At 43.1% G+C, this 15,324-nt stretch overlaps 1 protein-coding gene across 1 annotated transcript; it reads right to left on the bottom strand.

Annotated features, from left to right (window-relative positions):
- Positions 1 to 5,424: 5,424 nt before the first annotated feature.
- LOC133019908 (odorant receptor 131-2-like) lies at positions 5,425 to 6,318 on the bottom strand. Its single transcript, XM_061086500.1, has one exon. It carries the CDS (start codon positions 6,307 to 6,309, stop codon positions 5,425 to 5,427), a length of 885 nt encoding a protein of 294 aa, XP_060942483.1. The 5' UTR covers positions 6,310 to 6,318.
- Between the last annotated feature and the right edge of the window lie 9,006 nt (positions 6,319 to 15,324).

The following is a 15,324-nucleotide window of genomic DNA, read 5'->3' as shown; positions in this document are numbered from 1 at the left end:
AATATCTGAGAAATGTACATGTTCTGGAGTAATTTGAAATGGGCGTGGCAAAATGGCTCAACAGCGCCACCTATACACAGCCCCTGAGTTCACTTTGACCGATCTTCACGAATAATTGATACACAGGTGTATCATGTTCAGACGCACAGAAGAGTCTCAAGGAGCATTATGAAAAACTCAACAGGAAGCCCGCCATTTTGGATTTAGTGGCCATTTTGGCCATATTCCACATTTTTACTTTGACATACTTGTCGTAGAGCTTTCATCAGATCAACTTAATATTTAGATAAGTGTCATCACAACAAGATGGAGATAAAAACTGATTTAGGGATTGAATTTTCTTCACACAGTGTGACCGTGGCGTCAAAGTTTGATTAAACGCCATCAAAACACGAGGTTCTGTATCTCGCACATACACAATCCAATCAAGTCCAAACTAGACATGTGAGACAAGAGTCCCAGCCTGATGATATCTACACTGAAATCATGGTTTAAAATCACAGTGCCCCCTAGTGGCAACAGGAAATGTCTTGTTTTTTGCATGTCTTATATTTGGATGTATTCCTCCTCACCCACTGACCTCAACCATGTCAAACTGTATCAAATGGGTCTCAAGACATTGATAATGAAGATATAAGATTACTGTGACTTTTCATCAAACGCCATATTAATGGCATGGCATCAAAGTTCAACAACTCTCCGTGAAACAAGAAATTGCTATAACCTTAGTGTTTATGGTCAAAACACGAGGTTCTGTATCTGGGACATACATTGTTGTTGGGGAAGACCCCATTGATCTGACTTTAAGACAAAGAGTCTTAAACAAGGCCTACATGCGATGCTGAGACCAGCTCTAGAGTTTTCCTGTTGGTCGAAGCTCCCCAGCAGGCTCTCAGGGGAGACGCTGCACGGAGCTCTGCAGAGACTCTACTGAAACCTGAGACGTCCACTGAGGTCAAATCTGACAGTCAATTGGTTGAGGGCCACACTGACCCTTGAACCCCTCCTCCAGGGGGGAGTCACCTAGAACGTGACTTAAAAGAGATGAGCCCCCTCAGAACTCTGCAATTTCCCTGCTTAAAGACTTTGAACAAGACCTCCGGGTCTTTCCAGATTTCCAGCTGCTATTGGGGGCGATCACAGACATTTGTTTTAATTAGTGCTGTCAAACGATTATAATATTTAATCGCGATTAATCACATTAATCGCATAGTTAACTCGCGATTAATCACAATTAATCGCAATTTTTATCTATTTTAAAAACCCTAACCCATTTTTTTTCATTTTAATGCTCTTATCAACATAGAAAAGTGGATTGGCTTGCTTTATGCAATTTTTTTATTTTATTGAAAAACAAACATTGCCAAACAGGGCGGTACATAATAAAATTATAAAGTGCACATTTCAGGTAAACAAGGATTCGTGAAGTGTTGTTGATGTGTGCGAGTGACGGAGTAAGAGCGAGAAGTGCACATGTTCGTGTAGAGGAAAATAAAAGCTACTAAACCACGAAGAAGTTCCGTGTCCTGTGTAAGCAGGGACGCTACAATAGCTTAAAAATATACATTTTAATTGGCGAAATATTAAAACACAAAGCGAGAGCAGGTCAGACTCGATCCGAACACAGATACTGAAGCTGCAGCTCTGCGTTAATCTTGCATCAAAAAAATCGACGGTGTTAAAATGGGTTTGCGATAACGCCGGCTCCCCCATTTTGGTTGTAGTCCTCCTGAGTTAGACCACCATTTTGAGAGTTTATCATTGCCACTCCTCTTTTCTCTCTCTCACACACACACATAGAAACACACACACACACACACACACACACACACACACACATATAGACACAGACAGACACACACACACACACACACACACACACACACAGACATACATAGACCATAGGTTTTACAGGTATGTTCTAAAAAGTGCTGCTGCTGTTGTTATCTTTGAAATATTGGAGTTTGTTAAAATGATGAATCATTAAATAACATTAACTTTATTTCCCCTTTTTAATAAATACTTTTGTAATTAAAGTATCTGTAGTCTGTGATTATTTGTGCATATGTGTGTGAATACAGCTGGATTATGATAGCCTGTGCTTGAACTTAAAACCCTTCATTGTTTATTATACAATCATTAATATTAACTATTGAGATAATTATTTTAACTTTTATCAGATGAGACTGATATTTATAGATTGACTTGTTGGTCCCTGGAACCAGGGTGGTCCCCCGCTACAATAAGTAATAATTACAGATTGTATCACTCTTAATTGATAATTTTATTGTTTTCATTAATTATTTAACTATTCTAAATGGATGACCTTATCATTTCTAATTAATTATTGTACTATTCTTAAGTGATAGCCTTATCATTTTTAACTATTTTTAATAAATAATTTTTATTATTTTAATAATCATATTTCATGATGATTAATAATTAGCCAACGTCAAGTCGACTACTAGTGCACAACATTGTCCAATTGAGTCCAAATTAGACATGGCAGACAAGAGTCCCGGCCTGATGACATGTACACAGAAATTATGACTCTAAATCACAGCGCCCCCTGGTGCATACAGGAAGTGACATGTTTTATACTTTTATGAACTGCTCCTGGCTGCTTTACAATATACAGCTCAAAAGAGCTCAGTCAAGTCATTGTTCGTGGTCGTGGTCAGAATTGTGACATATTCTCAAAGCGTGTAAACATTGAGCTGCGGCGAAGGATCATCCTTCGCCAAAGGACACGATGTTGTCATAACACCACTCTGCATTTTATCACTACCAAACTTCTGTCACATGATTAGAGTCCAAGCCTGAACAGCTCCATGTGTCAATATTTCCTCAGTGTCATAGCGCCACCTACTGATTCACCATGAAACAGGAAGTACTTTGTAAATCCACTCTGCATTATCCAACCGGCTCCAAACTACTGACCTTTGATCCCAATTGTGACCTGAACAGCTCCATGTATTAAAATTATTCTGAGCGTAGAGAATGGGCTTTTTGAGGGCTTCAACATGCTCAAAAAGTTTCTAAAGTTTGCAGTAAATTAGAAAGTGGTGAAAATTGACGTATTCTGGAGTAATTTGAAATGGGCGTGTCAAAATACCTCAACAGCGCCACCTATGGAAAAGCCCCTCATTTAGCATTCACCGATCCACACGAAAATGAGGACCGTTGCGTGTCATGACCAGATGCACAACTTAAAATTTAGACGAGTGTCATCACAACAAGATGGAGTACTAAAATTATCAAAAGATCAACGTCAAAGTTTGATTAAACGCCATCAAAACACAAGCTTCTGTATCTCAAACATATTTGGTCCAATCGAGTCCAAACTAGACACATAAGACAAGAGTCGCGACCTGATGACATCTACACAGGCAACATGACTTAAAATCACAGTGCCCCCTGGTGGCAGCAGGAAATGTCTTGATATTGGAACGTCTTACACTTGGAAGTATTCCTCCTCATCCACTTTGCGAAACCCTGTCAAACTGTGTCAAATGGGTCTCAAGACATTGATAATGAAGATATAAGATTACTGTGACTTTTCGTCAAGAGCATTTTTAATGTCTTGGCATCGAAGTTCATCAACTCACCATGACACACGAAATCGCTGTTACAAAAAACATATGCTAGACCAATCAGGAAGCCCGCCATTTTGGATTTAGTGGCCATTTTGGCCATATTCCGCATATTTAGTTTGACATACTTGTCGTAGGGCTTTCATCATATCAACTTAAAATTTAGATGAGTGTCTTCACAACAAGATGGAGAGCTAAAGTTATTGGAATATTAACGTTTCGTCATACCATGTGATCGTGGCCTGGCGTCAAAGTTTGATTACACGCCATCGAAACACGAGCTTCTGTATCTCAGGCATATTTGATTCAATCAAGACCAAACTAGGCATGTAGGACGAGAGTTGCGACCTGATGACATCTAAAGAGACACCATGATTTAAAATCACAGCGCCACCTACTGGCTACAGGAAGTGATGCATTTATCCTTGCCGCAGTTGCAAACGCATGCAAAGCGGATACGAGCGCTTGGTCATCGAAGGCTGTCTCTTTCCCAACCGCAACAGACGTGAAATCGCCGGTGTGCTCGGGCCCGTAGCCCTAGTTCTTATTCTTATTATTCTAACCAAAATGAATTGGTGGTGAAAATTTACGTATTCTGGAGTATTTGGAGATGGGTGTGGCAAAATGTCTCTACAGCGCCCCCTGGAACCCAGCCCCTAGGTTTCCACATAACCGATTTTCACCAAAATCGGGCCAGAGGTGTATCATGACTAAGCACTGAAGCCCGCCATTTTGGATTTAGTGGCCATTATGACCATATTCACCATTTTTACTTTGAAGTACTTGTCTCAGGGCTTTCATCAGATCAACTTCAAATTAAGATGAGTGTCATCACAACAAGATGGAGATAAAAACTGATTTAGAGATCGATTTTTCATCACACCGTGTGGGGGTAGGGTCAATGCTCGGGTCTGAACATGAAAAAAATCCAGTTTTAACAACTCAATTTTAAATGGACTAAAAACATGTGACACTATGAAGACCAACACAAACGTGATATGCGATCATTTTATTTCATGTTGTGGTGATACAGCACAGGAGCTTTTCTTCAAAGACAATCTGAAACGTTTCTGGAGGAACGGAAGAAGGCAGAAGCTACAGCCGCACATTAGTCGAGGATGATGCAACTTGAATCCTATCCTTTTGAAATGTTAATGCCTAATGAAGTGAACTAGTTAACTTAGGATCAGGGTCATATCTGAACCACACCTCCACAATACATCCGTCTGACTCAGCCTTTTTTCTCCCCTCTCTCCATTCTTCTTCCTCTCTCATCACATCCCACCTCCCTTCATCCTCGTTCAGCTTTTCTCCTCCTGCACTCGTCTCTTCCTACTCGTATTCAGTCTGGTGCACACCTTTTCTCCTTCTCTGTACCATCTGAGGCCTGTGATCAGCTCTGGACCCTTTTCTGTCTGAACCCGACTGAGCCAGAGAGAAACCTGAGCCTGATGTTTCCCCCAGTTACAGGCAAAACATCCAGCAGCCCAGCCAGCGGGTCTGAACCAACCTGACGCCGATATCATCTCAACCGCTCCGTCCTGTCAGGTCCCAACGGGTCCCGACGGACTCGGGTGGGAAACAGACGGATGTTTAAGCTTCACCTCCCCTCAATGTTCAACACTTCCACTTCCATTAACACCTTTCAATGACAGGTCGCTGTAGCCGGATCTGATTGAAACAATCATAATTTTGACAGGATTCTATTCACTAAAGAAAAAGAGACAAACTGATGAGACTCAGACTTTTGGCCTGAACTTTACATTAAAGTCAAATGCTGGAAATGTTGGCATTTTACAAGCAGCATGAGTTTAACAAGTCAATACATGTGTTAGGGTGAGACCCCAGCTTTGAGTTTCAGTCGACAGCACAGATGGTACAAGAGCACAGGCCTGATGGTCTTATCTCTGAGCCCATAGATGAGAGAACTCAGACATCTGGGGAGCATGATGACGAGCACATATAAAGTATTTAGGATGATCAGAAGTATTGGCCTTGTCACAATCTTTGCAATGGATCCAACGACAGAGTTGTGTATAGTTGATAAGAGGCTGAGGCCCAGCTGCACCAGATGCAGCAGCAGGGTGTTACGAGCTTTACGAGCTGAAGCTTTGTCTGTAGACGCTGACCTGGCTGCCACCATCACACCGATGTAGGTGGATATGATCACTGCAGCCGCTGATACAAACACAAAGCAAGTGAAAGCTCTGTCATAATCATCAGACATCGGCCCAAGAGACATGGCATGGGATGCACAAAAGTCTTTCATCTGCAGAGTGTCCAGGTCTTCAAACGGGAAATCTAACATCAACAGAACGTAGACGAGGATGTTCAGTGAACTAATGGCCCAAACCACCATGATGGCCAGTGCTGTGTTTGTGATGGTGATGATGGTAGCGTGTCGCAGCGGCTGGCACACAGCTACATATCTCTCCAGAGACATCACCACCAGAGTGAGAGGGGAGATTTCAAGTGTGATATTAGAGAGCATGACCAGAAGACCACACACAGGATACGACAGCCGTGTTCTACAGACAGACAAAATGTACACTAACTGGCCCACTGTCATCTGCATGGTGTCGGCCACCAGGAGGTTGAACAGGAGGATGTAACGAGAGGACTCACGAAACACTGCTTTGCTCCTCAGGGTGAACAACATGGTGACATTAATGAAGAGGGAGATGCAGCAGGGCACAGAGGTCACAGTGCCCAGCATCACTCTGTGCAGCAACGCATCACCAGTAGTAGTGTTGGCTTGAGCTGTACGTGACATCTCAGAGAAGCATTTACCACATGAACAGCTAGAGCCTGTTGATGCAGCTGGAAAACAACAGCACAATGAATCTCTTCATCTGTCCCCTGTATTCTGAGAACAGTGGAAAAAACACAAAGAGGCTCATCGAGTTGCATCCAAAACCCAAAAGCATTCACATTTCCCTTTGCAGATCATTAGCAGGTCAGTGTGTGTCTGTGTGTGAGCAGCTCTGCTGAGGCAACATGTTCCCACCGTCTGTATATCAGCTGCACAGGACGTCACATGACTCTGACATGTGACCACGCTGCAAGTGCTCGTAAACAGGACTGTACACAACTAAAGACGCTGTGGGAATATTATAATGATAATAATATTAAAAATTACTTTCATTATTAATATTAATGTTAGAAATATTAATATCATTATTATTTATGATTAAATGGCTTGTCACTGTTATTGCTTTGTACAAACTCATTTCACTTTCACGTTTGTTTCCCTTTCCCCTGTTTCCTTTGATCCCTCCTGGGAGACCTGAAGCTTTCAGAAGGAACTTGCAAGTTGAAAACAGTCGCAGTGATCTGAATATGACATCTGCATTTTTCTGAATTCCTGCAGCGTCCATATCAGTTTGAATTTAAACACATTCAACCATCGAATTTGATAATTTTTGCAAAATGTTTTTTTTCCCGGCATAAGCGGTTAATGGAATAAGAGAAGGACAGTATGTGTCACTAAGCTGTGAATAATTATAATAATATCTATTTACGGAGCATTTCAAGCAATAAAAAAACGCAATGATCCAGACGTGATGATCTCAGTGTCTTTAAAAGTTGGACAGATTTCCAAGATAGTTGATAATGAGAGTTAAAACATACAAGCTCCCCCCCGCAACCAGCTTCCCACTGTTGGGACATGGTTCTTGTGAAAACACAGGCCTTCTCTTGGGCCTATATGTGCAGTCAAAAGCCTGAAAGCACATGTTTCTTTGTTCTTGAGAAAGCCAAGGAACTCAGTCTCCCAGGGTGCAACAGATTCCATTGGTCTGGAAAAAGCCAGAGCACAGGGAACTCACTCTCCCAGGATTCCTCAACTTCACACAGAGGTGTGAAAAACCACAAGGGCCCCTCCTATTGGTCAGTCTGGCCATATGACCTGTGAGGTCACCGGGCCAATATACGGACAGATCTCCCTCTGTTCATTCTCTTTTCACCAACCTTCCCAGGAGGAAGGCTACCGGCCTATCTTCCTGCATCGCCGAGGGAGAGGCCGGGCTGCTCCAGCTCAAAACTTCTCTTCCCATCCAACAAGAGGAGCACAGAGGTGCAGCTCCCAGCTCATCTCACTTAGGAAACCTCCACGCATCTCAAGCTTTTCCAAACTCCTAGCAGCGACTCGATGTCCTGCAGGTAAGATTCAACGAGCAACTGAGCCACAGCTCGACAGAACCGTGAGTTCAGAACCTTACGACCAACAAGCAGACTTCACACAACCGGCAGGATGAACTGTGAACTGCACAACAACTTCCTTTCTCCCTTTCTAAGGACTGGTAGCATAATCTGGGCTTAATAATTATATAAGGCTCAGCAAGACTGTTAAAGTGATTCTGTGTGACGTTTATACGTTTGATATGTTGTGATATTGTGGTTATAAGTTATTTGAAAGTTAATTTTAGTTATGCCCATCACAGGCTTCCTCTCTCTGACTCTCATTCTCTGATTAACAGCTACACAGACACACGCATATCTCCTCACCTCATTAGCTCAGACCCCCACTACATGTCGTAAAACCACTTCTGAAGGAAGGGGGGCCGTTAACTAGAGGGGGGGCCAGTGACCATTTTGAAAGCATACTAAGGAAGGTGTGAACTTTTAATTAAGCCACCATCTTGGGAAGCACACTGACTTACATAGACACACACACTCACATACACATCTTTGTTTAGCTAGTACGTTTGTTAGTAATTTGTGTTTTTATACTTTATTATATTCATAATAAATGTTTGTCTTTCACAAATGTTCTTTCATTAATGATGCATAAGTGAATTTTGCCAACCTCTACACTGTCAGGTTGGATGTAGGATTGCGCCGAGGAAGGCTGCCGTGTCTCGAGCTCTCCCATAGCTCTGCTCTTTTTTTCTCTTTTTTCTATATTGTTGTTTTTTATTCTACTTTATAGAATACTACTTTACTACTTCTACTTTATTCTCCGGACCTGGAGCACCTCATGATCAGATGCCGGCCTTATTACATCACGCGGGAGTTTACATCGGTCGTCATAACAGCTGTGTACATCCCGCCACACGCCGACACCAACCAGGCGCTGGACGAGCTGCATGCGGTTATCGACAGGACAGTGACATCACGGCCCGAGGTTGCGTTTATTGTGGCCGGGGATTTTAACAACGGCAAGATGAGGAAAGTCCTGACGAGATACTACCAGCACATCAGCTGTCTGATGCGCGGCGCGAACACGCTGGACCATGTTTACACTCTCTTCTGGGGTGCGTATAAGGCCCTCCCCCGCCCCCATTCGGCAAATCAGATCACGTTTCAGTTCTGCTGCTGCCTTCCTATAGGCAGAAACTCAAGCGTGACAGACCGGTGACTCGGACCATTCAGCGGTGGTCCGACCAATCAGACTCGGCTCTTCAGGACTGCTTCAGCACGACGGAGTGGGGCGTGTTCCAGGATGATGACATCAACACGTACACGGACGCGGTCATCTGCTACATCAGCAAATGCATCGATGACGTGGTACCCAGGATGTCTGTACGAACATTTCCAAATCAGAAGCCCTGGATTAATGGTGACGTCCATGCTAAACTCAAAGCAAGGACCGTTGCCTACATCTCAGGGGATCTGGAGGAATACAAGAAGTCCAGGTACGCGCTCCGGAGTGCTATAAGCAGAGCTAAGAGACTGTACAGGGACAAAGTGGAGTCCCACTACAAGGGCTCCAACACCAGGAACATGTGGGCCGGACTGAGAACCATCACAGACTACAAAGCTAAGACCAGCAGTGCTGATGATGTGTCTGCATCTCTCCCAGAGGATCTGAACACTTTTTACGCTTTGAGAGCACCCCCCCGGCTGTGGTGATCGAAGAGGCCCAGGAGGACTGCTGCCCCCCCGTCATATCCAGGGCAGACGTGTGGAGATCTCTCAACGAGCAAGGCACCTGGACCTGATGGCATCCTCGGCCGAGCTCTCCAGGTGTGTCAAGATCAGCTGGCAGATGTGTTCACAGACATCTTCAACCTGTCCTTCCTCTCTGACTCTCTGGACCCTCTGCAGTTTGCCTACAGGTCAAATAGGTCGACTGCAGATGCCATCTCCCTACCCTCCACACTGCCCTCTCCCACCTGGACCAGAGGGACACATATGTGAGAATGCTGTTCATCGACTACAGTTCAGCATTCAACACCATCTTGCCCATGAAGCTCGTCACCAAGCTCAGAGACCTTGGGCTCACATCGCCCTCTGTGAGTGGATACTGAACTTTCTGACGGGCAGACCACAGGCGGTGCGGATCGGCAGCTCCACATCCTCCACCCTGACTCTCAACACCGGTGCCCCCCAGGGCTGTGTGCTCAGTCCTCTCCTGTCCTCCCTGTCACGCATGACTGCATGGCCACTGTTGTGCAATAGTAGTAGACTTGACGTTGGCTAATTATTAATAATCATGAAATATGATTATTAAAATAATAAAAATGATTTATTAAAATAATTAAAAATGATAAGGCTATCACAATAAAATATCACAATAAAATGATTGTAACGTCCTCACGTAGAGAGGACAGGAAGCTTCTTCGTCATCTATCACTTTATTGACTTTTACATGTGAACATGTGCCTTTTTCATCCACTCTGTCACTCGCGCACATCAACAACAACCTAACTTCCTTATTGCCACCCAATCCCCCGCAAAACCAGCCAATGAGAGAGCCTTGTTACCAAAGAACCCATCCTATTTGTCTAAACAATCACATGTCCCGCCCCCGACCCTTCACTGCCGCTCAGGACTTCAGAACATTCCTTTAACACAATGTCTAACTGACAACGGCCAACAATCACACATAACCATAAGCCCCAGTCCGTTACATTATCAATAAAGAATGATACAATCTGTAATTATTACTTATCGTAGCGGGGCACCACCCTGGTTACAGGGACCAACAAGTCAATCTATAAATATCAGTCTCATCTGCAGTGGTGGAATGTAACAAAGTATTTTTACTTCGTTACTGAACTTAAGTAAATTTTTACGTATCTGTACTTTACTTAAGTAAAAATAATAGTGCATACTTTTTACTTTTACTTCGTTACATTTTGCAGCTATTATCTATACTTTTACTCCGCTACATATATGTGTCGTTACTCGTTACATTTTATGAACACAGTTTTCGCCAAAATGTTGCTGTTACGGAGCGGCTCCGCCAGCGCTCCACACACACACACAGTCACACACGCAGCCACACACACGCCAACAAACATTTCCACTCTTCCTGTTAAAGTTCGTAGTTGATCACTATCTAACCATCAGCTACTCTGTTTAGCGCTGGGCCGACGGAGGGTGCCCACTCGTCAGCTCCTCATATGGGTGACACACACACACACACACACACACACACACACACACACACACACACATACGCATCTGGGTGACACACACACACACACACACACACACACACACACACACACACATACGCATCTGGGTGACACACACACACACATACGCACACACACACACACACACATACGCACACACACACACACACATACGCACACACACACACAGTCACACACAGTGGCCGGTCAGCAGCCGTCCGGACCACTCCGTGAAGAAGGAGGAGGAGACGTTTCTTTAGTTTTAACGCCGCCACTTTATTTATTGACTGTCCACCGGAGCAACACTCTCATCACCTCCAGGTGCTCGTTCACTTCTCGTATTCACACACATCTTGCGCAAGTTACCCAGGTGCACTACGTCACTCTCTGGGCCCGTTCCTTAAAGGGGCAGGCCATACCTGCAAATGTTGTTGCTTATAATTATTACTAGTAGTGACATCTGTAGAGGCATGAGTATTAGCAGTAGCTATATCTGCATTCTTTATCAAAATGGCACAGCCTAGACATTGAGAGACAACCCATTGCGTGAGTACTTTTACTTTTAATACTTAAAGTAAATTTAAAAGTAAGTACTTTTTACTTTTACTTAAGTAGGATTGTTGATGTAGTACTTTTACTTTTACTTAAGTATATATTTTCCTGGGTAGTTGTACTTTTACTTAAGTACTAAACTTCAGTACTTCCTCCACCAATGCTCATCTGATAAAAGTTAAATTAATAATCTCAATAGTTAATATTAATGATTATATAATAAACAATGAAGGGTTTTAAGTTCGAGCACAGGCTATCATAATCCATCTGCATTCACATACATATGCACAAATAATCACAGAATACTGATACTTTATTTACAAAAGTATTTATTAAAAAGGGGAAATAAAGTTAATGTTATTTAATGATTCATAATTGTATCTTTCTGTGTCTATGTGTGTGTGTGTGTCTGTGTGTGTTTCTATGTGTGTGTGTGTGAGAGAGAAAGGGGGAGTGGCGATGACAAACTCAAAATGGTGGTCTAACTCACCGGGACCACAACCAAAATGGCAGATTCATCTTAGGAATGTGAAGCCAAAAATGGAGGAGAGAGAGAGAAAGGAGGAGTGGCAATGATGAACTCTCAAAATGGTGGTCTAACTCACGTTATTCAAAATGGAGCCTATGTTAATGACACCATGCGGCCGAAGGCCAAAATGGCGGTCGGCACGTGAATTAAAACAAAGGAATTTTCAGACAAAGAGAATTCTTTATCTCTGCTTTGGCCTTGGGGCCGAATGGCTTCGAGATGCGTTCAGGCTCTCTTAGCCTAGAGTTATCTAGGAAACTTGAAATGTGTGAATACAGATCGGAATGTGTATGTAAGCAGGTTCAGGAGAAGAGAGAGAGAGAGAGAGAGAAAGAACATGCAAGGAAAGAACAGAGGAGCTCTTTTAAACACGCCGGAGATAAGCTAACAGTGATTTTACCACTCAGCACCCAAGCGGACGTTGTGTGCTGATGTTTTAATCGTTAAAATCTCTGCTAACTTAAACGGACGTAAACAGTGATGCCGGAGGCGCTTCTCGCGGCACTAAGCACAAAGAACAAGGCCGGAACTCCGGAAACGGAAGTGCCGGCTCGTCACGGCTAAACAGGAGACACGGAGGTCTCACAAACAAATACACTCAAATATTAAACGTCACGCTAAGTATTAAAACTAGTCTCTGCCCAGACAAAATAGCCCCTTGCTGTGACCGTGGTTTCGTGGGGTGCGTGCGCGTTCCGCGCGAATGTCCCGGAAGTCCAGATAATAACTTGAGGCCTCTCAGGCTTGCTCCGGTGGTTCGATTGGGGCACGGAGCTCAGCAGCTGGGCCGGAACGGAGCGGATTTTCTCGTGCTCCTTGACGGGATGAAACTTCGTCTTCTTCTGCAGGGTGTTACGATCTGTTCAGTCTGTGTCTGTTTTGATTTCACTTCCTGTTTTATTTTGGTGTCTGGGTTCTTGTGTCTCATGTCTACCTTTACTTCCTGTTGGTTTCCCCACACACCTGTACTTGTCATTAAGCAGTCCCTACTTATACCCTGTGTTTCCCCTCACCCTCTGCCAGATTGTCATTGTCTCCTGTGTGCGTACATGCTCTCCAGCGATTTCTTCTGTGTTTGGACTACCTGGTTTTTGACTCTGCCTGGATTTATGACCTTCGATTTCTGCCTGTTACCTGTATGGACTTGTTGCTTTGGACTATTTAAGTAAAGTTTTATTTAATACTTTATTTTGCTGCCTCTCGTGCTTTCTTTGCTTCTGAGTCTCTGCCTAGTTAAGGATTGTCACACAGGGATGTGCGGCTGCTTGTAGCCGTTGGAGATCGTGTGGAAAGAAAAAAAAATCTGTGTGCAACTCGTCCCGCGAGTGAATTTCCTGTTTCGATCTTTTCAAGTTAAAATAACAAAAATGTCCTATCAAAATAAAACTTTGACTAAGATAAACGAAGGAAAAATAAAATGAATTAAAACAAACGTTTGTGATTTCCCCCCTTTAGCAGCTAGGACATCTGGAAAGACCCGGGGAGGTCTTGGCTGAAATCTTTAGTAGGGAAAATGGCTAAAACAAAAGTGGTAATCGCCTCCTTTAGTGACTGGGTCATCTGGTCAGACCCTGGGGAGGTCTGGTTGAAACGTCAGTGCAGGAGAAAAGCAGCGTTCTGAGGGAGCTCATCTCTTTTAAGTCAGGTTCCAGGTGACTCCCCCCTTGAGGAGGGGTTCAAGGGTCAGTGTGGCCCTCAGCCAATTGACTGTCAGATTTGACCTCAGTGGATGTCTCAGGTTTCAGTATGGTCTCTGCAGGCCCCCAAGCAACATCTCCCCTGAGAGGAGAGCAACTCTTATCCTGGCTTGTAATGTCGCAAGGGCCGCGTTTACGACTCTTTGTCTAAAGTCAGATCACTGGGGCCTTCCCCAACACCACCCTCAGCTCCAACACCATCATCAAGTTTGCTGATGACACCACCGTCATAGACCTGATCACCGGAGACGATGAGAAGGCCTACATAGAGGAGGTCAGAGCCCTGACATCTTGGCGCCAGGACAACAACCTCCTTCTCAACGTCAGCAAAACTAAGGAGCTGATCGTGGACTACAGGAAGAGACGAGGAGAAGAACACGCCCCCCTCTCCATCAACGGGACCACGGTGAAGCGAGTCAGCAGCTTCAAGTTCCTCGGGGTCCACATCTGTGATAACCTGACCTGGACCCATCACACAGACTCCATCAGGAAGATGGCCAGACAGCGGCTCTTCTCCACATGGACTCCAGGATTTTATGCAACTTCTACAGGTGCACCATAGAGAGCATCCTGACTGGCTGCTTCACTGCCTGGTACGGCCATAAGACTTTTAAACTCCTCTAACTCCTCTAAACTGCAATAACTCCATCAAACCAGCACCCTGGCATATTTGCATATTTGCACCAGCACCGTGGCATATTTGCATTTGCACTCTTGCACACAATTGAACAATTGTTGTTCTATTTTTCTCTTGAGCTGTATATATATATATATATTTAGATATATACATTTTATTTTATTTTTTAAATTTTTGATATTCTATTTTATTCTATTTTATACTATTTCTATTTTATTTTTTTGGTTGTAATTATTGAGCATTGCTAGAAGATAGCCTTTGACTCGAGCTTTTCATTGCCAGCGACTGCTTAATGTTTTTGTTGTGTATTTGATAATAAAAATCTTGAATCTTGAATCTTAAGTCAAGAAAACCATAAACCTTCACTGTTCATTATATAATCTTTAATAGTAAATATTGAGATTTCTAAGTGAACTAGATCTAAATGAGACTGATCTTAATCAATAAATTGGCTATCTTTTCCCTTCCTTTGAATGGTGGTGCACCGAGTTAACTTTAACCAACTAAAGTTATGATTTCATAATATTTTAAATATGTTTATATTTTATTTTGAAAACCACATTTATTGAATGCCGAAAGGCACACCATGTTATGGTATCACTTTTAAGGCATTATTGTGTAAGATGACAGGACATGAAAAAGTGTGGATCCTGACAAATACTTTCTTTGTTGTCATTTCTGAAAGAACTTTAATGGAATAAAATGTGTCTGAGGCACAGAAACGCATTTAGGACATAAATATGATATATATTTATATATATGGTATAATATTAACCTGTTTTGAGGACATTCAAATGTACATTTTACAGTCAAACAGTCAAACAGCACTAAGTTTTACAACATGGGGTTTGTTGGTGGAGCTGTGGTGAGACGTGAAATAAAGTACAAGCTTGTTTTAGTCACTTTCTTTCTATCAGATTCAAAACACAGCGAAACAGTGAATAATGCGACT

Source organism: Limanda limanda, chromosome 14 (genome assembly GCF_963576545.1).
Source record: "Limanda limanda chromosome 14, fLimLim1.1, whole genome shotgun sequence".
NCBI lineage: Eukaryota > Metazoa > Chordata > Actinopteri > Pleuronectiformes > Pleuronectidae > Limanda > Limanda limanda.
Note: the sequence above shows the minus strand (reverse complement) of the source record. Positions and strands in the feature narration are given on the sequence as shown.